General features: G+C 65.5%; 9 protein-coding genes across 9 annotated transcripts; 3 read left to right on the forward strand and 6 right to left on the reverse strand.

The window, feature by feature from the left end:
- Positions 1-484: 484 nt before the first annotated feature.
- On the forward strand, positions 485-1,873 carry JCM10292_003819 (elongation of very long chain fatty acids protein; the record flags this gene model as incomplete). Its single annotated transcript, XM_076650671.1, has 6 exons — positions 485-940; positions 1,003-1,044; positions 1,109-1,230; positions 1,288-1,385; positions 1,482-1,691; positions 1,788-1,873. The coding sequence occupies 6 exons, from the start codon at positions 485-487 to the stop codon at positions 1,871-1,873; spliced, it is 1,014 nt and encodes a 337-aa protein (XP_076503722.1).
- Positions 1,874-2,405: 532 nt separating this feature from the next.
- UBA4 (Uba4p) lies at positions 2,406-4,343 on the forward strand (the record flags this gene model as incomplete). Its single annotated transcript, XM_076650672.1, has 6 exons — positions 2,406-2,682; positions 2,740-2,832; positions 2,891-3,011; positions 3,069-3,601; positions 3,662-4,021; positions 4,081-4,343. The coding sequence occupies 6 exons, from the start codon at positions 2,406-2,408 to the stop codon at positions 4,341-4,343; spliced, it is 1,647 nt and encodes a 548-aa protein (XP_076503723.1).
- Positions 4,344-4,414: 71 nt separating this feature from the next.
- Positions 4,415-6,543, reverse strand: DIE2 (dolichyl-P-Glc:Glc(2)Man(9)GlcNAc(2)-PP-dolichol alpha-1,2- glucosyltransferase; the record flags this gene model as incomplete). The annotated part of the gene is made up of 9 exons (XM_076650673.1): positions 4,415-4,848; positions 4,929-5,071; positions 5,132-5,191; positions 5,250-5,391; positions 5,448-5,588; positions 5,643-5,787; positions 5,847-6,231; positions 6,295-6,383; positions 6,445-6,543. The coding sequence occupies 9 exons, from the start codon at positions 6,541-6,543 to the stop codon at positions 4,415-4,417; spliced, it is 1,638 nt and encodes a 545-aa protein (XP_076503724.1).
- A 269-nt stretch (positions 6,544-6,812) lies between these two features.
- JCM10292_003822 (ANP1/MMN9/VAN1 family protein) lies at positions 6,813-8,472 on the forward strand (the record flags this gene model as incomplete). The annotated part of the gene is made up of 5 exons (XM_076650674.1): positions 6,813-7,172; positions 7,237-7,754; positions 7,817-7,902; positions 7,973-8,383; positions 8,459-8,472. 5 exons carry the CDS (start codon positions 6,813-6,815, stop codon positions 8,470-8,472), a joined length of 1,389 nt encoding a protein of 462 aa, XP_076503725.1.
- Positions 8,473-8,641: 169 nt separating this feature from the next.
- Positions 8,642-13,541, reverse strand: JCM10292_003823 (uncharacterized protein; the record flags this gene model as incomplete). Its single annotated transcript, XM_076650675.1, has 11 exons — positions 8,642-9,468; positions 9,531-10,082; positions 10,141-10,209; positions 10,298-10,549; positions 11,295-11,741; positions 11,813-11,863; positions 11,923-12,123; positions 12,178-12,543; positions 12,610-13,089; positions 13,155-13,220; positions 13,280-13,541. 11 exons carry the CDS (start codon positions 13,539-13,541, stop codon positions 8,642-8,644), a joined length of 3,573 nt encoding a protein of 1,190 aa, XP_076503726.1.
- Positions 13,542-13,778: 237 nt separating this feature from the next.
- JCM10292_003824 (uncharacterized protein) lies at positions 13,779-14,332 on the reverse strand (the record flags this gene model as incomplete). The annotated part of the gene is made up of 2 exons (XM_076650676.1): positions 13,779-14,230; positions 14,293-14,332. The coding sequence occupies 2 exons, from the start codon at positions 14,330-14,332 to the stop codon at positions 13,779-13,781; spliced, it is 492 nt and encodes a 163-aa protein (XP_076503727.1).
- Positions 14,333-14,943: 611 nt separating this feature from the next.
- On the reverse strand, positions 14,944-18,182 carry JCM10292_003825 (uncharacterized protein; the record flags this gene model as incomplete). The annotated part of the gene is made up of 7 exons (XM_076650677.1): positions 14,944-16,059; positions 16,136-16,200; positions 16,300-16,881; positions 16,941-17,099; positions 17,166-17,210; positions 17,336-17,953; positions 18,149-18,182. 7 exons carry the CDS (start codon positions 18,180-18,182, stop codon positions 14,944-14,946), a joined length of 2,619 nt encoding a protein of 872 aa, XP_076503728.1.
- Positions 18,183-18,348: 166 nt separating this feature from the next.
- On the reverse strand, positions 18,349-20,625 carry GAL7 (UDP-glucose:hexose-1-phosphate uridylyltransferase; the record flags this gene model as incomplete). The annotated part of the gene is made up of 8 exons (XM_076650678.1): positions 18,349-18,646; positions 18,740-19,003; positions 19,109-19,209; positions 19,314-19,368; positions 19,476-19,532; positions 19,608-19,798; positions 19,933-20,084; positions 20,529-20,625. The coding sequence occupies 8 exons, from the start codon at positions 20,623-20,625 to the stop codon at positions 18,349-18,351; spliced, it is 1,215 nt and encodes a 404-aa protein (XP_076503729.1).
- A 121-nt stretch (positions 20,626-20,746) lies between these two features.
- JCM10292_003827 (Voldacs domain-containing protein) lies at positions 20,747-21,939 on the reverse strand (the record flags this gene model as incomplete). The annotated part of the gene is made up of 3 exons (XM_076650679.1): positions 20,747-21,126; positions 21,265-21,536; positions 21,734-21,939. The coding sequence occupies 3 exons, from the start codon at positions 21,937-21,939 to the stop codon at positions 20,747-20,749; spliced, it is 858 nt and encodes a 285-aa protein (XP_076503730.1).
- Between the last annotated feature and the right edge of the window lie 262 nt (positions 21,940-22,201).

Raw genomic sequence — 22,201 nt, forward strand, 5'->3', positions numbered from 1 at the left:
CCACTCTCGATTCTGCGTTTTACTGTTTGCCAGCGACTTCTGAGCATGCGACAAGTGTGCAAAGTGCAACTCGGACCGAATCTCACTCTTGCTCGCGCATCGGTCAGGGGCGCCTGATCGCCTCGCGCCAGCTCGACCGGCGAACTTTCCGACTCTTGGTCCGTTTCCCTCGCGGTCGCCCTCTTCTGCTCTGCTGCTTCTTGCTGCTGCTTGCTGGCGCTCCTTTGCTCGACCCACGCCGACTCCGCCAGCCAGGTGAGCCTTGCCGCACTTTTGATGTCGGATCCGGCCAGGAGTGAGAAGGTCGACGGTGGCGCCGGTTTGCAGCAGCGTTCGGCAGTCCGGTCGCTGCTGCAAAGGGTGCACAGAGTGACTGCAAGGCCCTCTGAGTACTCTTCCGCGCCAGGGAGGTCAGGGGAACGAGGCCGGGTCCCGACTGGATTCGTTGGGGACGACGGCTCACCCGGTTGTGCACGCTCACAGTATGGACTACGAGATGTTCGCCGCGTCTGCTGCCCAGCCTAGTGCCTCGTCCTTCCTCCGCCCCTTCCGCGACGCGCCCCGTCCACCTGCGCCCGCCGGCATCCCGCGCCCCCTCGCCGACTCGTACGACTTCACGCTCAACCCGTACTTCCCGCTCGCGTTCGGCATCGTCTACTTCATCCTCGCCAAAACACTCTCGAGCCTGCAGACGGGCAAGAACCGCATCGCCGCCCCCGGCTGGAATGTCGCCGTCCTTGCGCACAACGTCTTTCTCGCGGCCTACTCGGCCTGGACTTTCCTCGGCACCGCGCCGCAGGTGTTCGGCGCGTTCTGGCGCGGATTCGTCGAGGACGGCGTTGCCGGGCTGACGCACGCGTTCTGCGACTCGTCGTTCTCGATCTGGTCAAGCGAGACGTTCCCCAAGTTCGCCTACCTCTTCTACCTCTCCAAGTTCTACGTGCGTACATTCGCATATGCATCTGCGTCGTGCAGCTTCGCTGATTTGGCGGACGTTCACAGGAGATCGTCGACACGGCCATTCTCCTCCTCAAGGGCAAGAAGGTGCGCGATGGTTTCTACCCTTGTGCAAGTGCGACCGCCCTTACACCGGTTGCACCCTTTGCAGGTTGGTATGCTTCAGTCGTACCACCACTGCGGCGCCATCTGGACCATGTACTCGGCGTATGTGACCCAGGCGATGCCCATCTGGCTCTTTGTCGTCTTCAACTCGTTCATCCACTCGATTATGTGCGTACAATACATTCAGTGGCTATTGAGGTATTGCTAACTTGGCATGATCCGCAGGTACACGTACTACGCCTTCTCGACCATCTCGCTCCCGTTCCCGCGCGTCCTCAAGAAGAGCTTGACGCGCCTGCAGATCACGCAGTTCCTCGTCGGCGGTGAGTTCATCATTACCCGCGAGCGCATGTGCCGCTTCCGAGCTGCGTTCTTGCTGGTCGTGCTTTGCGCGGAGGCTGACTGGGCTTCTTCGCCAGGCTCCCTCGCCGCCTCGTACCTCTTCATCCAGCTTCCCGAGCTCCCGTCGTTCCCGACTTCGGCCGACGAGGCGCGCGCACAGCTCTCGTCTGCGGCAAGCTCGTTTGAGGCTGGCGTCAACGCCCTCCGCCGCGAAGGCCCGACTTGCCTCGTCAACAACGGGCAGCGCGCGGCGACGATCATCAACTGCATCTACCTTGTCCCGCTCAGTGCGTCGCACACATCGTCCCCGTCTCGTCGGACCAACGGCTTCGTGCTGTGACCACCTGCTCATGTCGCTTACCGCTCCTTTTACCTTTGCACAGCCTACCTTTTCGTGGCCTTCTTCGTCAAGACGTACCGCAAGTCGCAGCAGCAGGCCCAGCAGAACAAGGCGAAGAAGGCACAGTAATCGCGGCGACCATTCCGCACAAAAAAAACACCAGCGGCCATTTCGCAGCGTCTGCTCATCTACCCTCACGTCCTCCTCGCGCCGGTTCTCTCGTTCACCTTTCGCTCCGTACCGTGTCGTTCTTTTGGTATCCCTTTCTTCGGTCTTGTTTACCCTGGTCCTGTGACTGTAGTCTCGTCCTTGCGTTTCTCGCACTCCTCTCATCTCGTTCCGCACGTTTCTCTAGTCCCTCTCGCCTGCAGATAGATCTTCGCCTTCCTTCTAACCCATGTCATATGGCTGCATTGGCTGCAATGCTTCGGTGTCTCGACCGTTGGCAGCTGACTGCGCGTGCGCGATGAGCGGAAGCCGGCGGCATCGGGGCGACTTGACGTATGCAGCACGAGCTTCCTGTTGACGCGTGTCGTCCTATCACAGTGCAACCCGCTGTCCGAGACGCGCTCCGGAGCTTTCGAAGGTAAAGGACGCTCTCGCTCCCGGCCATGCGCTTCTTTCGCTCCTCGACCTCGACGCTCGCGCTTTCGTCGTCGCGATGCCAGACTCGGCTGTACGAGCTCGTGCACAGATCATCTCGGAGCTCGAACAAGCACGCTTACGGGTCTCGCAGCTTGAAGCCGAGCTTGCCGCACTTTCATCAGCTGCACAGCCTCGTCCGCCAATTTCGTCGACCTCGACCGCAGGGACTGCGGCAGATGGCGCGAGCGAGCCGAGCACCTCTGCACGCTCGGGCAAGCGGGATTGGCCTCTCAGCCTGCGCGAGTATCGGCGCTACGGGCGGCAGATGATGCTCTCGCAGATTGGCCTCGAGGGTGCGTTCTCTCGCTCACTTGGCGGTCTGCTTACCCGCTGAAAGCGAATCAGAGCAGGCCAGCTCAAGCTCAAGCGCGCAAACGTGCTCGTGGTGGGCGCGGGCGGGCTCGGTTGCCCTGTCCTACTCTACCTCGCAGCCGCCGGGGTCGGTGAGCCGCGCTCAGCATTCCGTCCAGGCGCGCACAGTCTCATCCGAGTTGCACACAGGCGAGGTCACGATCCTCGACCACGACACGGTCGAGCTGTCGAACCTACATCGGCAGGTCCTGCACACGGAAGGGCGGATCGGGATGGGCAAGGCCGAGAGCGCTAGAACGGCGCTGCAACAGTCTGTCCTGCCATTGCCTATTCATCGCTCAATGACGCTGATGCCTTACCCCCGCAGACTCAACTCGGACATCGTCGTACAAGCTTATCGGCTCCCTTTCACCCCTTCGCTCTTCCACCCGCCGTTGTCGACTTCGTCCACTCCCGCCTCCGTCATGTCCGGCTCCTTCACTCTTATTCTCGACTGCACCGACAATCCCGCAACTCGCCACTTTCTCAACGCCTATGCCGTCGCACACGACATTCCGCTCGTGAGCGGCGGCGCCGTCCGTGCCGAAGGGACCGTTGGCGCGTACGGTCTGCACCTTGCATCACCGTCCTCGGGAGACGAACTGGTTCCGCCGCAGCGCGGGCCGTGTTACGCGTGCATCTTCCCGCCCTCGCCGCCGGCACCCGGTCCGCCGTCGTACGCTTCCCCGGCAGTCTCGGAGGCGGAGCGGCTCGAGCGCGAACGCGAGGAGGACGCGTACTATGAGCGATTGAGCCTGGCGGGAACGGGTGCGTGCGCGGACGAGGGCGTCGTCGGCGTGCTGTGCGGCGTAGTCGGGATCGGGATGGTCGGCGAAGCCATGAAGGTCCTGCTGGGAACAGGTGTGTGATTTTACAGTCTTCCTTTTACGCACGTGCATCGTTAACGTAGCGCTATTGCAGCCACTCCTTCGCTCCACCTCTTCTCTCCGCTCTCCGCCTCGCCGTACCGCTCGATCAAGACCCGCTCGCGCAAGGTGTCCTGCCCGACCTGCGGGACCGCGCCCACCCCGCCTTCTGCGACAGCGCCTTCCACTCCCGCTTCGCGCTGGGCGGCGTTCCTCGCAGATCCAAGCGGGACCTGGCCCGGATGGCAGGACCCGCTGTGCGAGTCTCCGGGCGTCGGGCAGCGCGCGTCCTCTCGGAAGGATGCGCGGATCAAGGTCAACGAGCTGCGCGAGGCGGTGAGGGACGGCAAAGCGCGGATTGTGGACACGAGGCCGGCGGCCGAGTTTGGGATAGCGAGCATCGAGGGCAGCGTCAGTGCGTGGAGCCGCTTTCAACCGCTCTCGTCACATCCGACTGACACTACTTCTTTGCAGACATTCCTTTCTCGCGCCTCTTGAAGGACCTTTCGCTTGCTCTCGCTTCCTTACCTTCCGATCCGCCTCTTACCTCTCCTCTCGACGCGCCGGAGCGCATCACCTTCCTCTGTCGCCGCGGCAACGACTCGCTTCTCGCCTCGCGTGCATTGCGGCGATATCTTGCAGCGCGCGGCAGCGACGCAGAGACGATTGAGGTGGACGACGTGGTCGGCGGGTTGACCGCCTGGGCGCGAGAGGAAGAGGGCTTCCCGGTGTACTAGACAGTCCCTCGACGGTACGCAAGCTTTCTCGCATTCTGCATTGCCGGAAAGAGGAAAGCAGTGCAGCGGATCTACCACATGAAACGCTGCAGTCTCCCCACCTCGCGCTCGTCTCGCCCTTCGAGGCCCCGACCGTCCGCACCAACCTGCACATCCCAGTAAAACGGCTTTTCGAGGAACAGGTAGACGCAGAACGCCTGGACGGCGGCATAGAGCGCGATCTCGAGCGCTAGGCGCGTGAGGCGGGAGCGACGATGCGAGGCAAAGAGGCGGGCACGACGCCTGCGTAAGGCCGCGTGGTTGTGCTTGAGAGCCGGTGCCGCTTCAGTCGCGCTTTGTGAGAGTGTCGATGAGGAGGAGGGGACCGGAGAGGCGAGGTAGAGGCGGAGGATGATGAGCGGCAAGAGGAAGTAACGTGGCTCGAGGAGCGGAGTCGGGACGAGAACGGCGACAGTAGCTCCGACGAAGAGGATGCATGTCGAGAGCGCCATGGTGCCGGCCGCAGCTGCGGGTAAGCGATATGTCAGTCAGAGCAAGCCTTGGTCGTGCCGGACCGGCGAACAGACGGCAGAATTGAAGGCTCACCGAGAGCGTGCCAGACGAGTGTTGCGGCGAGCAGGTAGCCCGGCGCGAGGGCGTAGCGAGCGAAAGGGTGTATGTTGATGACTCGTCGCCAGAGGTAGAAGGCATAATGGCGGTTATCGGCAAGGAGGAAAGGATGCGCAACGCTGCGAAAGAAACGGTCAGCCCTGCTTTCAGGCGGGCAAGCGCGAGCGATTCAGAAGTACGTGAAGTTTTTGATACACCAGCACATGACGCCGATCGCTAGGACCGTCAGAACCACCCGCCTGCAATGAAGGCGAGGTCAGCGCGGTCCGAGGAAGGAAGAGTCGAGCCCGGACGCACCTCAACGCGCCAAAGAGGGACCTCAGGACAGTCTTGACGCGAGCGACACTGAGCAAGTGCGGCGAGAAGAAGACACCGGCGAAGGCGATGCAGTAGAAGACCTGCGATACGTGGACGGTCGGAACGTGATTGGCCTTGTCGCCTGCAGTGAGGCAGTGTCAGAAGTGCAACGCCGGCATGAAGACAAAGTGTGCGCACCAAGAACAATGCCTCCATTCCAGCGAACGAGGGCGATGGCCGCGCCAAAGACGGCGAGGTACGCAGCGAGGACCGGGATGAGGGCGCCGACCTGGACAACCGCGGCGAGCACGAGCGATACGGGCGTGCGCACAAAGTCGACTGGAGAAGGGATCGTCAGCTGCTGAGTTGCTTAGATCAGAAAAGGCCGCCGACCCGGTCGAGCGTTGGCGAGTACGGGGTCCGCCTTGACCTGCGTAAAGGCAGGGGATCGCCTGAGCTCTGAGATGGCGACTTGCGCGACGACGAAAGCGAGCCAGGCGATGTTGGTCTGGCGGAAAAGCAGACCGGCCGCGCCGAGCTGCGAGATTGCCCTTGATCAGCACTTCAGACCGACGCGAACGCGAATAGACAGCTCACCACGGCGGACCGGCGGAAGCGTCGCTGCAGTGCCGCTCGCCAGCACAGCAGGACGACAACAACGCTGCCCATGTCGGTGTAGAAGAGCCAGCTCCACCAGCCGAGAAGCGGAAACGCCGCAACGACCAGGCCGTCCCAGGCTGCGGCCCTGCGCAGTGCCTGACTCGCGCTGCTCGCATTGATCGATCCGTTGCGCTCCGCTTGACTATCATTGACCGCACGCAGGGAGAGGAGCGTGACTATTGACGAGTAGAGGAATGGAAGGGTGAGACCGAGGAGAAGGTTGAAAGCACGTAGGGCGGGAAGTGAGCAAGGCGATAAGGTGGCGATTATCGAGAGCGAGATTGTGCGCTGTAGAGAGGCAAGAGCGGCGGGGATGAGGTACCTGCAGTGAAGCGAGCGGGTGAGCTGGGGAAGGAGCAGAAAGAGGGGTCCGGAAGACGCGGACAGGCCGGGCGGAGTAGTCAGCGCCGGGTCCCAGTAGCCCCAGTCGCCGTCGCAATACGCCTGAGCTTGTGGTACATGGAATATCTCGTCCTGAGGGGCGGAAAGGGAGGGTCAGGCTGAGCGGAACGAGGGCAAGAGGCGGACGTCGCACCATGTAGGGCTCCTGCACGGTCCGGTTGATGCGCACTGCCACTCCCACCATCATTGCAGCCCACGCTGCGTAGCACGCCCACCACAGCCGCGTCGCCATCGCTGTGCGCTCGTCGTCGTCGCGAGGCGGTGCTCGTCCTCCCAGAACAGCGGGGGAAGCTCAGGAGAAGCGGCGAAGAGGCGGAGTGCGGTCCAGTCAGTCGTTCTAGTAAGACAACGAGCCCTCGGAGCTCCGCGAGCCGTGCAGAGCGGAGGAAGCGGTGTGGAGCGGGTCAACCAACGTCGGCTCCCCTCTCGCGCTCTCCCTCTCGCCGCTACGAGACTGGGAAGACCAGCAAGCACGTACACAGCTGTCTGTGCCCCCGCTCGATGCTTCACGCGAAGCGTCGGCCGCCTCCACTGCCGACGACCCGCTTCGTTCCCGCATCCTCGTCGCCGTCGACGTACAAGGACAAGGACATCCGCCCGCCCTCGATCCGCGTCAGGCTCCAGAGGGCGTGTACCAAGCCGACGACGCTCGTAGCCGCGTTCTTGCTCGTCTTTGTCGGGACGGCATGGCTGCTCGGGCTCGTCGGTCACCGCGGGGAGAGGGTCAGGCTGGGAGGAGGGCTCAAGGTCGTCGCACGAGACTGGAGCAGCGGACTCGGAACGGCAGGAGCGCTCGGAGGCGCGCTCATAGACGAGACGGGACTCGCTGCTCCCGCGAAAGCATACAACGAGACCGTCCTGGTGCGTCCATCTCTCCATCCTAGAGTAGTATGCCACGCTTACAAGGTTGAGAACGCGCCTCCAGATCCTCTGTCCGATGCGCAACGCGATCGAGCACATCTGGCACTTCTTCCACCTCGTCGACACGCTCACCTACCCTCGCCACCTCATCCACCTCGCCATGCTCGTCTCCGACTCGTCCGACCGCACCTACGCCCGTGCGCTCGAACTCGCCGACGAGCGGCAGTACTCGCGCAGCTACCGCGGGCGGCGATACGGGCGCATCAGCGTCTTTCAGCAGGACTTTGCCGCGACCGAGGGCAGCGACGCGGGCGCTTATGCGGGGGCAAACGTTGGAAAGGAAAGGCACGAATACGACGCGCAGGTCGGGCGGAGGAAAGCCCTCGGCAAGAGCAGGACGTGGCTGCTCAACTCGGCCATGGCGCCTGAGGTGGACTGGGCGCTCTGGCTTGACGTCGACCTTGTCGACCACGAGCCGACTCTGATCGAGCGCCTGATGGAGCACGCGCGAGCAGAAGGCCCGGCTGGCGGTGGCGACGTCGTCGTGCCCAACTGCGTCTGGAAGACGTACAACGAGATGGGGTGAGCGCTACCGCTACGTTGTCGCGAACTGCCTCGACTGACCTTACCGCGTCCGCGCGCAGTGCCTATGACCGCAACAATTGGATTGAGACGCCTGAATCGCTGGCGATGAAGGCCAACCTTTCCGCCTCGGACGTGCTCATCGAGGGTGCGCACTTGTTCTGCTGCTCGCACCGGTCCGGATCTGAACTATAGACTGACACATCGTCCCTGAACAGGCTACAAAGACCATCCAACCCACCGCTTCAACCTGGCATCGCTCGTACCCTCCGACCCCGCAGCCTCGCTCTCCTCAAATCCCTACCTCGCGCTCTCTCCGCTTCCGCTTTCGTCCCTCCAGCACTGGCCGCCTCCCGACCTCACCTTGCCACCACCCCTTTCCTCCGCCACGGTCGTCCCGACCTCACTTTCCCTCGACGGCGTCGGCGGCTGTGCCGCCCTCGTCCGCGCCCCAGTGCACCGCGAAGGCGCGATCTTCCCCGCTTGGCCGCCAGTCGATCATCAGCTCGAGACGGAGGGCTTCGCGCAGCTCGTCAAGGCGCTCAGGCGCACCGGAGGGGCAGATGGAGAGGTCGGACCGGGAGGGAGGGGCAGGCTGCTGGGCTTGCCGAGGTATTACGTGTATCACGGTGCGTCAGCTTCTACTGAAGTACTTTCGTCCCTTTTGCGGACCGCATTCCGACGCTTACACGCGGCTTCCGCAGGGTTGTATGGCTAGGGGTCGCATTTCTCGCATATCGCAACGCGGCGTGCTGTATCTCCCGACTGCTGCCTGCTCCTTTCAGGCTTCTTCCGCTCGTGTTCCGATCGAGATGGCTTGTGCTCAGGTAAGCAAAACGGCCTTGTTGCCTTGCAGCTTGCAACCTTGCCCACGTCCTCGCGCGCCTCTACACCCACCGCCTCCGCTGCGCAACCCGCTCAGGCGTCTCGTCCTTCTCGACGAGTGCGATGAAGCGCCTGAGCGAGCGCATCGCCGAGTCAAGCATGTTGTCCTCGCGCGAGGCCGTCGCGTCGGTGCTGACCGCGTTTTCGCTTCCGCGCATCGCCGCCACGCTCGCCTCGTGCTCAGTCGCCGAACTTGCTGTCCTCAGAACGACGGGAGGGAGCTGTACCGTCGAGTCGCGGCGGTTGCGGTGCCGGAGCGCTTCGGGCGGCGCGGATGGCGCCGGCGCTGAAGTTCCGGCCGCAATGGAGGCCGGCGCAAGCGCATTACCTGCTGACGGGAGCGGCTTGCGATCCTCGTCTGTGTGCCCGCTCTTCAGCTCCTCAAGGAGCCCGGCCTTGCGCAGCTGGGTCACGCGGCCAGATACAGATCCGATCGAGCGCCTGAGCGTCTTTGCCGTCGACGCCTGGGTGACGCCCTTCTTCCGGTCGGCAATCACGACGGCGTCTTCTTCCGCGGTCCAGCTGCGCGTGACGCGGGCGGGAAAGTGTTGAACTTCGGGCGTCGTCGACATGTCCGGGACGAGGGGAGCCGAAGGCGCTGAAGCGCTGGTCGAGACGGGCGCGCGGACCCCGGACGGCGGAAGAATGGGCATCTGCGAGGTCGAGACCGCAGAAGCTAGTCGAGGAGCGAGAGTTGCGGGAGGTGGGGGCGGGGCAGGCGAGTGAGGAGCGGGAACGGGTGAGACCGCTGCGGTCGCGCGAGGGAGGAAGCGGTGGGCAGGCGCAGCGGCCGGCTCGACGGGCTTCACAGGTTCGTCAAACACCACATCTGTAAAGCCGCCACCGTCAGCGAGCTCAACAGAGAAAGAAAACGAGCGAACGGGCACACACCCGCGCCGCCGTTCCTCCTTTCAGACCAAGTCATGACAACATCGACAAGCGTCGTCTCCTTGCCGACCTCGTGCGCGACCTGCATCCACTTGCTCGTCGCTTCGATACCGTCCTTCCACCCTGCCGCATTGCGCTGCACGGTCCCGCCGAGCTCGACGACCTTCTCAACGAGGCGCGACACCTCGGCACGCGACCAGTATGTGCGCTGCGCCGGGATGACGGCTTCGGCGGCTTTGCGACGCGTGTGAGTTGGCTCGACGAGGCGGGAAGACGGAGCAGGCAAGCGGCCGATTTGCTCGCGTGCGATGACGAAGCGCTCGAAAAGGTCGGAAAGGGAGCGTTCGGGCGGTTCGGGCGGTGCCGACGGTGCCGAAGCGAGCGCCGACTCGTACGTCGCCTTGATGGTCGTCCAGGCCTGCATCGCGGCGAAAGAGCGGAGCGGCTTGGCGAGGAGCGACTCGATGGTCCACCCCGACTCGCTGGCCGGAGAGCAGAAGTCGTGCACCGCCGAGACCAGCAGCGCGTCCTCAACGGGGGCCCAGGCGAGCGCGTCTGTTTCCTTCATTTCGTCAGTAGAAGCTGACGCTCGAGCGGGAGGAAAAGCTCGCACCGTCGTCGGTGGTTGGGCTTTGCTCCGCGGATGGGTGGTCGTCGTCGAGGTACGAGAGCGCATCCGTGACTGCGAGAACGAGCGGTCAGAATCGTATGACTCAGCACGATACTCGATGGACGGTGCGACTTGCCTTGCTGAACGAGTATCGTCCAACGCCCCTCGACCTGGCGCCGCGTCCTTCTCCTTCCCGGCAGCTTCTCGAGCACGACGTTCCAGTCAATCGTCTCGACGAGTCCGACGGGGTATGTCGAGCTGACGACGGCTTGCGCGAGTGCGGCGTCATCGGCACTCGACCAGCTCGCAACGAGGTCTTCTTCCGCGACGCGAGCGGATCCGCTCGCAGCGAACGAGATCGGAACCGAACGCCGTTTGCGCTTCTTTACGGGCAAGACATCTTGCGCAAGGTCTGCAGCGCTTCATCACTCGTCAGTATGAGCGCACGAAAGTCGAACGGACGCGCAGCTCGCCGTTCTCCCGAGCTGATGCGGGTGACAGTCGCTTTTTGCGGCGCGACTTGAACGCGATTGTCTGCGACTGCTCGTCTGAGAGTACTGTAGATGTGTCAGCTCGGCGATCAGCTGCTGTGTTGGCTGGAAAGCGCGCCTTGTGCTGCTTCTCCGTCCGCCTCACTGGCCACTGGTGCTGAGCGCTGGCTGCTCAGGTCCTGCGGGTCGCCGTTGTTCTCGATGTTGCTGCTGAACGCCGTGTAGCGCCCCCGCCGCGGCGGAATTTCGACGTTGAAATAGAACCCGTGGGCGGGACGGGACGCGGATGAGCGAGCTCGCAATGAGCCTGCCGGTGCCCCGAACGGGTGCACAGCACTGTGCTCAGCCATTTGCACTGCTCAGCACCGAGCACGCAGGCTGAGGCGATACAGAGAGGAAGCGAAGAGAAGCGACGGACCCGCGACGCGTCGCAAGCGGGGCGCTCGGACCCTCGTCCCCGACGACGAAGGGGGGAAATGTGGGAACGCACAAGTTGCTACAACTGCGACACCCAGGAACAGTGCCGAGCCCCAGCCAGCGGCGAGAGCAGCGAGAGCGAGAAGCGGAAGCGATCGCGAAGGCCAACTTGGGTTCCCGCTCGAGGTGCGCATGAAGCATTGCAGGCTGCAGACTCCGCCCTTCTCAAGCCGTGGCCACGCTAATTACCCTCGCCGACGGGCGCCAACCTCTCAAGCGCCGCCAATGCGCGCGAGGCTATGTCGACCAAGCGGTCGGTGCCGGCCTGCTGCCGTTGCTCGATCCGGTCAAAGCCGCGCTCAATGGTCTTGTCGATGTGCTCGTCGATGGCGGGCATGACATCCTTGACCATCACCCGGTTGACCTCGCGCTGGATGGCCGACTTGAAGCTCGTCGAGCCCTGGCGCCAGCGCTTGACATCGTCGTCCGAGTCGGCGGACTCACTCGACTCGTCCGAATCGAGCACGTGACGCTTCTTGCGCTGGTGCGTGCGCTTGATCGGACCCTTGCTGTCGCGGCGCGAAGCGGCCGTGCGCGCCTTGGGCGAGAAGTGGGACGAGGAAACGGAGGCGGGCGTCGCGACAGGTGAGCGGGCAGCGTCGTCTTCCGTGTCGGACGACACGGGCGTCGCAGACGCTGCGAGGAGATCGCAAAGTGAGAACGAGCTCCGAGCCGCTGAATCCCGAGCACGAAGAGACGACACGCACGCGAAATGCGCTTGCGCTTCTTCTCCTCGAGCTTCGGTTTGACGTCCTTGCCTGTCGCTGCCGTTCAGTCAGACTCGCCAGTGGTATTGAGGGGGAAGACAGGTACGCACCCATGATCCACTCCATCTTGAGCTGCCTGTCCCGAAGCAATGCGACGTGGCTGCGGATTGACGACGCCGTGCGGTTGAGCTTGAGGGCGACGACCTCGGCGGGGAGCTTGCGCTCAAAGGTGAGCTCGGCGACGCGCCTCGACTCCGGGGCGGAGAACCTGCCCTTGACCGGGTGAGCGGGCGGCGGCGGCGAGTCGGATTCTGCGCACGCACGTTAGCCAGGGCATCTGCTCACCGACAGCGAGAGTCACGCACCGCGCTCGCGCTTCTGCGCCTTGATCTTCTTCTTGAGCGGCGTCTTGGGATGCATCGAGCGCGACTTCACTTTGGCGGTCTCGGTCGCCGACTCGTCGCCATCTTGCTCGCAGTCGTCTTGGTCGGGCTCGTCGACCGAAGCGGCGCGCTTCTTGCCCTTGTCCGTCGACGAAGTCAAGGGCTGGCCGTAGCCCTCGACATTCGCCTGGAAGCGATCCTCGGCACCGTACATCGCCCGAATACCCTTGAGGTTGGGGCCCGCGGGCGACTGTTGCGAGAACGAGATCGTCGCTCCGGGTTCGTCCTCGTACGACTGGGTGGAGTCTTGCTGCCGCTGCGCGATCGACGCGAACTTCGAATCCTTTCCTGTTCCCAACGGCGCAAGTCAGCGTTTGCGGGTCGACAAGAGAGAATCGCCCGGAAAAAACGTACCGTCAAGCGTCTCCCAGCGCCTCCTGCACCAGTTCTCGATAACCTGCGCCAGCGAATGCCCCGGAACGACTTTGTGGCGAGCGACAGTCCACTTGCAGACGCGGGAGACCTCGCCGCCCCAACCTGCGTCGTCCCGGCCGACGTCGCCATGCATCCCGACGACCGTCTTGACGAGCATCTTGACGCTGCCGATTGGTACGAGGTCTGCGTCGCTCGCCTCGAAAGCGCGCAACTCGCGCTGTTGGTAGCCCTCGTCGCCGAGGTGCGAGAGGTGCTTAATGTACAAATCGCGATCAGAGCGGGCCGGGTTGCGGACGTGGCGGCAGCTGCGGCTGAAGTCGCGGCGAATGATTCGCCAGGTCGCTTCGGCCGTAGCCGACTCTTGCGGGTCGCTCGTGTCGAAGCACTCCATGCGATTGCAGTCGGTCTTGAGGCGCTCGATCGAGCGGAGGAGGCTGTCGACTTCCTCGCTCGTCCAAACTGGGCCGGTCCAAGGCGCAACTGCGTCAGTGAAGCGCTATCGAAGGCAGGGAAGGCGGACGCACTGGCCGGAGTCGGCACGGAACCATCTTCGTCCGCTTCGATCTCGAGGTCGATCAGCGCCTCCGACACTGCGAAGCACGGCGCCGCGTCAGTCGGCCACACACCGAGTAGTGGACAAGACACGCACCCTCGAACGCAAGCTCCCCGAAGCGCTTCTGAACGAGTCGCGCCGTCTTGCCGCGCCCCTGAAGCGAGGTGGCGACCTCGGTCCAGTCGACGGCGTCGACGTCCTCGCTGCGGTGCTGGTCCCGGTTCTTGAAGACCGAGCGCACGAGCTGGCCGTCGGCAGCAGGGTTCCAGCTGCTATCCGAGCTGGATGAGGACGAGCTCGAGGCGGTCGAGCGGTTCCTCGAGCGCGAGCGTGACGCGGCACGGCTCGGCCCGGGCATGGCGAGGGTCACAGAGCCTCGTAGCTGTGACTGAGTGCGTGTCCGAGCCCGCACACGCGAGAGAAGCGCGAGCGAGACGAGCGGACGAGGCGAAAGCGCAACTTGCGAAGGTTCGCCTGCACCGGCTCCGTTCTCCGCGTTTAGTAGCACGCAGCGAGCGAAAGAAGCACCACTGCTGTACTGCAAGACAGAGGAAGATAATCCTACCAAGCATTCAGCCAAGCGAAGCGACCGCCGTCACTCCTTCGCACCGCCCTTCGACCGCGAGCTAAAATCGCTGCGGAACTGCCTGTTCAGCTCCCTCAGCATCCCCACGATCTGCTCGTTGCCCCTGCGCAACTCTTCCACTGCCGCGCGGTCCTCGGCGCGCTCCGTCTCCGCGCGTACGAAGCGGCGCTCGAGCGCGGAAAGGCGGTCGAGCGGGTCCTGCTCGCACGGCTGCTCGTCGCCGCCCTGTTGCTGCTGCTCCTGCTCTCGATCGGGCTGACGCGACTGCTGCGGCTGCTGCTGCTGCTGCTGCTGCTGCCTCTGGGTCGGCGAAGGCGTGCGGAGATAGTCGCGCACCTCGGCCGGAGCGACAGAGGGCGACACGGTGCGAAAGGCCAAGGTGGGCGAGCGGCGAGGGGAGGTCGGCGGCTGTTGTACGTTGCCGCCGCGGTTGCTCTGCTCCACGAGCGAGTCGGCTTCGGCTGCAACAGTAGTAATGGGGATCAGCTAGTATTCGGGAACGCGGCCAAAAGCGACAACTCACGCGTTTCCTCCTTGGCCTTGTCGCGGAGTCCTACAGCCATGACAGCTGTCAGCGCGCGAGCGAGCGTCAAAAGTACGGACCGAGACACACCGAAGAGCCAGGCGGCGTCGAGCTTCTTCTCGAGCAAAATGTCGTGGTGGTCGCGGCACGAGCGGGCCGTACGAGTCAGGCGCGCTCATCGTGTAGACCGCAGCGGGTGACGATGCTCGGGGAAGACGCGTGGCCGCTGCTGTAGGCTGTCAGGAGCTGAGTCGACTCGCGCGAGCTGTGTGCGGGCGAGATGGCGCGAACGGTGTGAACGGGACGAAGCGAAGCGAGCGAAAGCAAAGGGCAGCCGATGCCACGAAAGCCCTGCAGAGCCAGAGAGGACCGACCGCGATGACTACCTGAGCAACACCGAGCAGCTACGAAAAGCAGGGAAAGCCTGCAAGCGCGGAGCCAAGCCCACATCAGCTCGGGAAGTTCAGCTGCGGTGGGCACGATTGTTCGACGCACCAAAGAAGCGAGTCGCGCACATAACGCATCACAGAGAGAAGAAGGTAAAACGTGGTACTGCACCGAGAGGGTTGAACACCGAACAACAAGCGGAAACAAGCGACTCCTGCCTTCCTCCTCCGCCCTCCCGCACCCATCCCCCACCTCGCACACGCCTCACGCCGGCCCGCCGTCCGCCCCGCCGACGTGCCCATTCTCCGAAAGGTACGCCGCCAGTCCCGGGACGTAGAGCCCATCGGCGAGGTGGTCGAGCGGCGCATCGACGAGCATGTCTCCGCCGGCCGATCCGTCCTGCTGCTGCTGATGCTGCTGCTGCTGGAGCTGAAGCTGCCTCGCGAGCGCATTGATGAGCTGCGGCTGGGCGTTGAACGCCCCCTGGCTCGGCGTGATGCTCCTCGCCGGCTCGCCCGCCCCGCCCGCACCCTGCTGCTGCTGCTGCTGCTGCTGCTGCTGCTGCTGGAGGTGGTGCTGATGCTGGCTGAGGAGCGCCGCCTGCGCCTGCGCGAGCACGTGCGCCGCATGCCCCTGCGGGTGCTGCTGCGCCTGCGCGGCGAGGACCTGCAGCGCCGGGTCGAGGTGGTCGACGCCGTGCGCGTCGAGGTCGAGCCCCGTCAGCCGCAGGCGCTTGTCGATCGCGCCCGCACCATGCCCCTCGCCGTCGTCCTCGTCCGCGGCGACCGCACCAGCGCCCGACCCACTCGCGGCGGAGCGAGCGCGCTTCTGGCCCCTCGAGCCGGGCCCGTCGGGCGCGTAGAGGTCGCCGAGCTGCGTGCCAGCACCGCCCGCTGCGACACCGCCGCCATTGTGATTCCCGTCGACGCTCGCAGCGCCCGACGACGGCGCGAGGGACGTGTCGCGCGCGCCGGCGCCGTGCGGGCTCATACTCGCGCTTGGTGCGGTCGAGTACGCCGCAGCGGCGGTGCCAAAGAGCGGCGGGAGCGCGCCCGCGCGCGAGCTAGACGCAGCGCCCTGCTGCACCGAGCCGTCCTGCTGAGCGTGCTCGGCGCCATTCTCACTCGCCAGGGCGTCCCCCTGCTCCGCCGCGCCTCCCTCGTCCTCCGCCTTGGCGCCCGCGACAGCCGCGACCTGCTTCGACTTGGAGCGGCCGCCCGCGGCCTTGCGCGCCGCGCCGCGCGGCGTGCGCTGAATGTCGACCTGCTCGAACGTGACCGTCACGTTTGCGGCGGACGGGTCGCCTGCCTCGGGAGGGTCGGTCGTCGTGTTGCCGTCGGGGTAGGTGTAGAGGGCGCGAACGTAGTGTACCATCGCTTGCTGTGCGCCGGAAGAGGCAGGAAGTCAGCGGGGAGGCGACAACATCCGCGAACACGGGCCAGAAGAGCAAGCGCACGTGCTGCTGGAGGTTGTCCTTGCGCGAGAAGCTCTTGCCGCAGCCCGCCACCGTACACGGGAAGGCTGTGGGCCACCGAAAAGAGGGGGAGCATCGTCAGCACGGCTCTGAGCGAACATTCACCACGGCACGACGATGCCAAGAAACCCCGAAAGAGGACGCACGCTTCTCGCCGCGGTGCACGCTCTTGTAGTGCCTCCGGAGGTGCTCGCTGCGCTTGAACGCCGCCTCGCAGTTCTCGGCGGGGCACTTGTGCACGCTCGTGCCCGCCTTGCTCAGCCCGCCCTTGGCGCCCTTGCCCTTCTTCGGCCGCGCCGCCGCCGCTGCGCCGTCGTCGACCGCCGCGCTGGTCATCGGCGACTGGCTCGACGCGGCATCGGCGGCGGCAGAGGCGGCGCTCGCATCGCCCGCCGTCGCAACGTCGGCAGCTGCTGGCGGCACGTCTGCGGCCTTGGTCCTCCTCCCGCGGAGGACCGTGTTCTTCGCGAACGGGATCGGCGGCTGGGCGACCATGGCGCTGAGCGGGAGGTAGCCCTTCCCCGCGTTCGAGTGGACCTTGCCCTCAGGGCGCGGGTACGGGTGGCCGGGAAGCGAGGCCGAGGGCGGGAGCGCGGGCGGGAGCTGCGAAGGCGGAACGTAGGGTAGGTCGACAATGCGCCCCGTTTGCACGTTCGTGATCGTCTTGCGCGTGCCGCGGCGCTGCGCGGAGGACGACGCGCCGGGAGCGGAAGGGTCGGGAGAGGCGCCTACGGGACGAGGGGTGAGCCGTCTGAGAAAGGCGGACTGTAGCGGAGAGAGAGCCTACTCTCGCCCGTCTGACTGCCGTTCGCGTTGCTTGACGACCCTCCCTCCGCTGCCACTGCCGCGTTGGCGCCCGACCCGCCGACGACCATCTCGCTCGACGGTTCGAGCTGCTGCGCGCCCTCCGTCTGCTCTTCGGACTGCTCCTGCATCGCATCTTCGCCTGGAGGAATCCGCAGAAAAAGTCAGTCGAGTGATGAAAGAGCCGAGATCCGCGAGAGAGACGGACCGGTCGAAGCACCCTCGGTGGTCTGTACGCCCGCCGCCTCGTCTTCTGTGTACAGTGCCGTCGAGCAGCGTCAGTTGCCGTCAATCGCGTGCCCGAGCACAAGCGCGGCACGCCTCGTCGCGCCGCCGCCCGCACACCCGTCCCGCGCGAGACGAAGCAGCAGCACTCACGCGCTGCGACCTTGTCCCTCAAGAACTTGTACCAGCGCATCCCGCACCCGGTGCCCGGTCTCCCCATGCGCTTGCCAATCTCGGTCCACGTGAGCGGCGGGTCGATCCGCACGAGGTCGACGAGCGTCTGGTCCTCCTGGGGCGTCCAGCGCGCGCGCGAGCCGGGCCCGCGACCGGGGCGTTGGGCGGGCGCGTCGACGTAGGTGGGCGCGTCGGCGGCGGCGTCTTGGTCGGCAGAGGCGGCGGCGGGAGGTGCACCGTCGAGCGGAGGACCGGTTGCGGAAGTGGAAGGAGCGGAACCCTCGGCGGTGGCAGCGCCGTAGCCGGTGTTATCGGACTGCGCAGTAGGCGGAGCAGTACTTCCCATGGCCGCAGCCCTCACGAGGGCGAGGTGGTCCGTCTCTGCGTTGTCGTCGCCGTGCTCCTGGAGGTGCTGCTCGTCGGGGCCGGGAGCATTGGCCGGGTCGACGTTGTCCTCGTAGGCGCGGAGAGCGTCCTGCAGCATGGCGTGGACATCCTGCTCCTCCTGGTCGTGGTCGCCGTCGTGGTGATGGTGGTCCTGGTGGTGCGAGTGGGCAAAGAGGAAGTCGGCCGGGTGGTGGGCGGCGTGCGACGCGTCTGCGAGTGGAGTGAGGGCGGCACGAGCAGGCACGGGTCAGCTCGAGCTGCGGCGAGGGCTGGACACGGCCTCGAGCAGGACGCGTAAGGACGCGCGGGGACGGCGAGCGGGCGGGCGGGACGAGCGGGTGACGAGGCGGGGCGGGGCAGAGCACGAGCACGCAGGACAGAGACAGCGAGGGACAAGACACGCACCGCTCGGCGCACTGCTCACGGGGATCCCGTCCATCGCACGCACCCGCTCGCACGGGAGAGGGGGAACGAGGCGCAGAGTGTGGGCGAGATACAAGCGTGCAAAGAGGAGGAACACGCCGCCCATCCCCTCTCTCTCCTTCTCCCACTCGTGCAGCGCGTGCAACGACAGACAGACTACTTTGCACCACTTCAACCCAGAGCTACTCCTTCCCCGCCAGCGCGCGCTTGTAGTGCACCTCGCCACTGACCCCACGCAGCCTCTTCGCCGCCTGCTCGGGCGTAATGTCGCGCTGCGTCTCGGCAAACAGCTCAAACCCGACGAGGTACTTGCGCACCGTCGACGACCGCAGCAGCGGCGGGTAGAACCCGACGTGCAGCTGCGCGTAGCTCGCGTCCGGCGCAGACGCCCTCGACGACGACGCGAGCTCGCTGTCCGACAGCGCCGCGTAGGTCGGCGCCTGGTACACGCCCATCGAGTAAGCAAACGAGCACTCAAACCTGTGCGCGGAGCAGCGCTCGCATAGTCAGCGTTGTTGCGCCTGCAGAGCGCACGAACCAGAGTGACGGAAGAGCGAGCGCCACGCGACGCACAGGTTGTCGTACCGCCTCCCGACCGTGACGAGCGTCTCTGCAAAGTCGCGCTTCTCGTCCTCGTCGAGGTGCGCGAGGCTCGGGACGTGCCTTCGGAACGGCACGACGACGACCTCGAACGGCCACGCGGCCCAGTACGGCACAAGCGCGACGAAATGCGCGCCGAGGTGCACCACGCGCGAGTCTTCGGAGGAGGGAGACGAGCGGTGCGTCGCGAGCTCGGTGTGCGCGTACGTGAGGAGCAGGGACGCGAGGCCGTTGGTGCTGTGCGATCGAGCGGGTGAGCGTCCTCTCGGAAGGCGTGAGCCGCACAAGCTCTCGCAAGAGAGCCTAGATTGAGCACACCGTCTCCGACGAACGAAAACTCACAGCGTCGGGACACCCTCGACGGGCTTGTGCTCGTGCGCAAAGTCGCGCTGCGCTGCGAGCATCGTGCTCGGGATCGACGGCACGTACGACAGCGACCAAGCCTGCGGAGGTGCGTGCGTCAGAGTACTCGTCAACCGCGATCGGAGCCGCGCGCTGGAAGGGCGGGCGTGCACGGATGCTCTGGACGCGGGCTGGCTCGACGCACCTGGCCGTGCGGGTGCGGGTTCGAGCAGCCCATCATCGCGCCCTTGTTCTCAAAGCTGTCGACGACGTCGATGGCCGTCAGCATGATGAGCTCGTAGCAGGCGCGGGAGCGTCGTTCTATAGTACGGCACAACCGGGCAAACGCAGAAATCGCGGAACGCACACCTGGATGTACTTGATCCACGGGTTCTCGAGCGACACGTCCTTGTAGAGCTTGATCCTGCACGAGCACCCAACTACTGATCAGCTCCCGACTCGAGCCCTCGTCCGGCGCCGCCCCGCCCTGGCGACGCACCACGTGTCTACGACGCGCTTGACGCCGTCGACGTCCATCTCTGCGACGGTGAGGTCGTGCCTGGGCGAGAAGCAGATCACATAGCACTTTCCGCGCGCGGGCTCGGTGCGGAAGAGCGACGCGACGGACGCGTCGGGGCTCGAGGGGGGAGGGGGGGCGACCGAGTCGGGGAGGAGGGCGGCAAAGTCGTTCTATGTGCGCGCAAGGACGCCCAAGTGATCAGCGGGACCGTCTCAGCACCCACTGTTAGGCAGCGGCAGAGGCGCGGGCGCATCTCGACCTGCAGCCTGAGCGAAAGCGAGTCCCGGCCTCGCCTTGAACGCACCTCGAACACGAACGTCCCCTCGTACTTCTCCGTGCGCTTCCCACCGGCACGCTCGTTGCCCGGGCAGAGGTAGCACTTTTCGTCGTACTGGGGCAGCGACGCGAGCTGCGGTGGCTCGACGGCGCCTTGCCAGGGACGCTTGGTGCGGTGCGCTGCGGGCGTGTGGGAAGAGGGAGAGAGCGCGGGTCAGCCGGGTGTTTGGTGGGGCGCTGCAAGCGCTTGGGTGCTGCTCGGAGCGAGTAGGCGCGGCAGCAGCGCGAGTTTGGCGGGAGTGTCGGAGAGCGAAGCGACGACAGGGACGAGCAGACGGTCGCACGCTCGCGTGAGCTGGTACAGAGCACCGCAGAGCACTGTACGAGCAGTCGCATTCCACGCCCTGCGCCTGGCGAGCTGCCCGCCGCCGAATCGACTTCATCGCCGAACCCCCCACGAGCACCATCTTGACGCCGCCATGTCGCAGTACGCGAGCACCCGAGCAGCGCAGAGAGACCAGTATAGTCCTCGCAAGCCCCTCGGACACACGCCGCTCCCCCTCGCGGAGTCGTCGCGCGAGCGGAATGCGGTCATCGCCCCGAGACGGAGAGAGGACGACGCACGGCTGCAGAGGACCCACTCGCGCTTGAGCGGGTTCCACCGCCGGTGCGAGTGGTTCAACGGGTCGAACGGCACGGCGTCGCTCGACGAGGTCGACATGGCTCGCGGTGAGGTGGGGGGAGGAAGCGAAAGAGGGGAGAGAGGGTCGACCTCGCACACTCGACTCTCGCCCTGTCTCTCGTGAAACAGCCGAATGCTCGACAGGACCGCCTTGCACCGCCTAGTACGGCGCGCCCCTCGCCCTCCCCTCGTTGACAAACTCGCTCCTCACCCTCCCTGCACTGCTCTCCTCGCCCGCCTCTGCACCCGCACCCCCCTCCCCCTCGTCCACATCGTCCCACTGCCCCTCATCCCCGTTCCCGTCCGCGTCGCCAGCAAGAAGCGCCTGCGCGCCCGGCCCGGCAATCCCGCCGTCGGCCGTCGCATACACCATCGACGCCGGGTCGAGCCCCATCGAGGCAAACAGCGCCGCGTCGCCCGCGGCCGCCGACTCGCTCAGGATGGACGGACCCGAGCTGGAGGGGTTTTGGGCGGAGGACGACGAGCCGGAGGGGGGATGCAGCGAGGCGCAGTAGGACAGGGCGGAAAAGATCTTGTCGACTGTCGAGCGGAGCGGAGTAAGCGAGTCAGCTTCGTGTGTCAGAAACGCGCTGACACGACGAGTCTTTCGGCAACGGCGTCCCACGTCCGAAGGCTGCGAACGAGGATCGGAGAGAGAGAGGCAGCAGTCGAACGCACCGCTCTCTGGATCGCTCGGCGTGATCCACATCTCCCTCGTCCCCGCGCCCTCGCCGTCCTCGCCGTCGTCGTCGTCCTCGGGGTTCCCGCTCTCCTCGATCTGGCAGTAGATGCACGGCCCGCCCTGCGCCGCCTCCGCTGACACTGAAGTTGCGCCGTTCGAGAGCGAGGCGGGCGTCGGGGCGGGCTGGCGCGAGATGGCGTGGAGGGTGATGTGCGGGTAGGGGATGAGGAGGCCTGTCGTCGAGGCGGACGAGAAGAAGGACAGGGCGCTGTAGTGCGAGATGGGAGTGAGGAGGTCAGCTCATGGACGAGGACGAATGATGACGCCGCGAGTCGAGGGGGAGCAGCGGTTCTCTCGCGTCCATGGGTGCATGCAGAGAGCTCATCTCGAGCACCCTGGCGAGCTGGATCGCCCGCTGTGTGGCCCTGGCCCCCTCCTCATCAAGGTGAAGAGACGCCGACTGACCCCTCGGTGACCCACAGCGCGCCGTCGATGCCCTGGCCCGAGAAGCCCTCGAGTGCGGGCTCGACGAGGACGCGCACGCCCGCGGGCTCGTGGTGGCGGGTGAGCGGGGGGATGCCCTCGAACGTCGGCGGGGTCGCCTGCGAGAGGTCGGCGAGGGCGTCGCGCGAGAGGGCGGGCGGGGGCGCGGTGAGGAGCGTGACGAGCATCGCGGGCGAGCTGCTCTCGGCGAGTGCAGGCTCGGGCTCAGCGGGCGAGCGAGCGATGGAGACGACAAGGACAGAGACCTGGTTTGTTCCCGAGGCAATCACGGTCTTCCGAGTGTTCTGGAGTGCCGAGCTCTACTGCTAGCTTGCGACTCTCTGCCGCTCCGCTCTTGGAACAGTCTCGCGCCCGCGTTGCCCGCTCGCTCTTGATCGCCGTTCTTTCTTTCGCTCAACGCAACTTGACACTGCGCTGGCAGTACGCGCC

The sequence above is a fragment of the Rhodotorula paludigena genome, assembly GCF_050403205.1.
Source record: "Rhodotorula paludigena JCM10292 DNA, Rt_paludigena_JCM10292v1_ctg39, whole genome shotgun sequence".
NCBI lineage: Eukaryota > Fungi > Basidiomycota > Microbotryomycetes > Sporidiobolales > Sporidiobolaceae > Rhodotorula > Rhodotorula paludigena.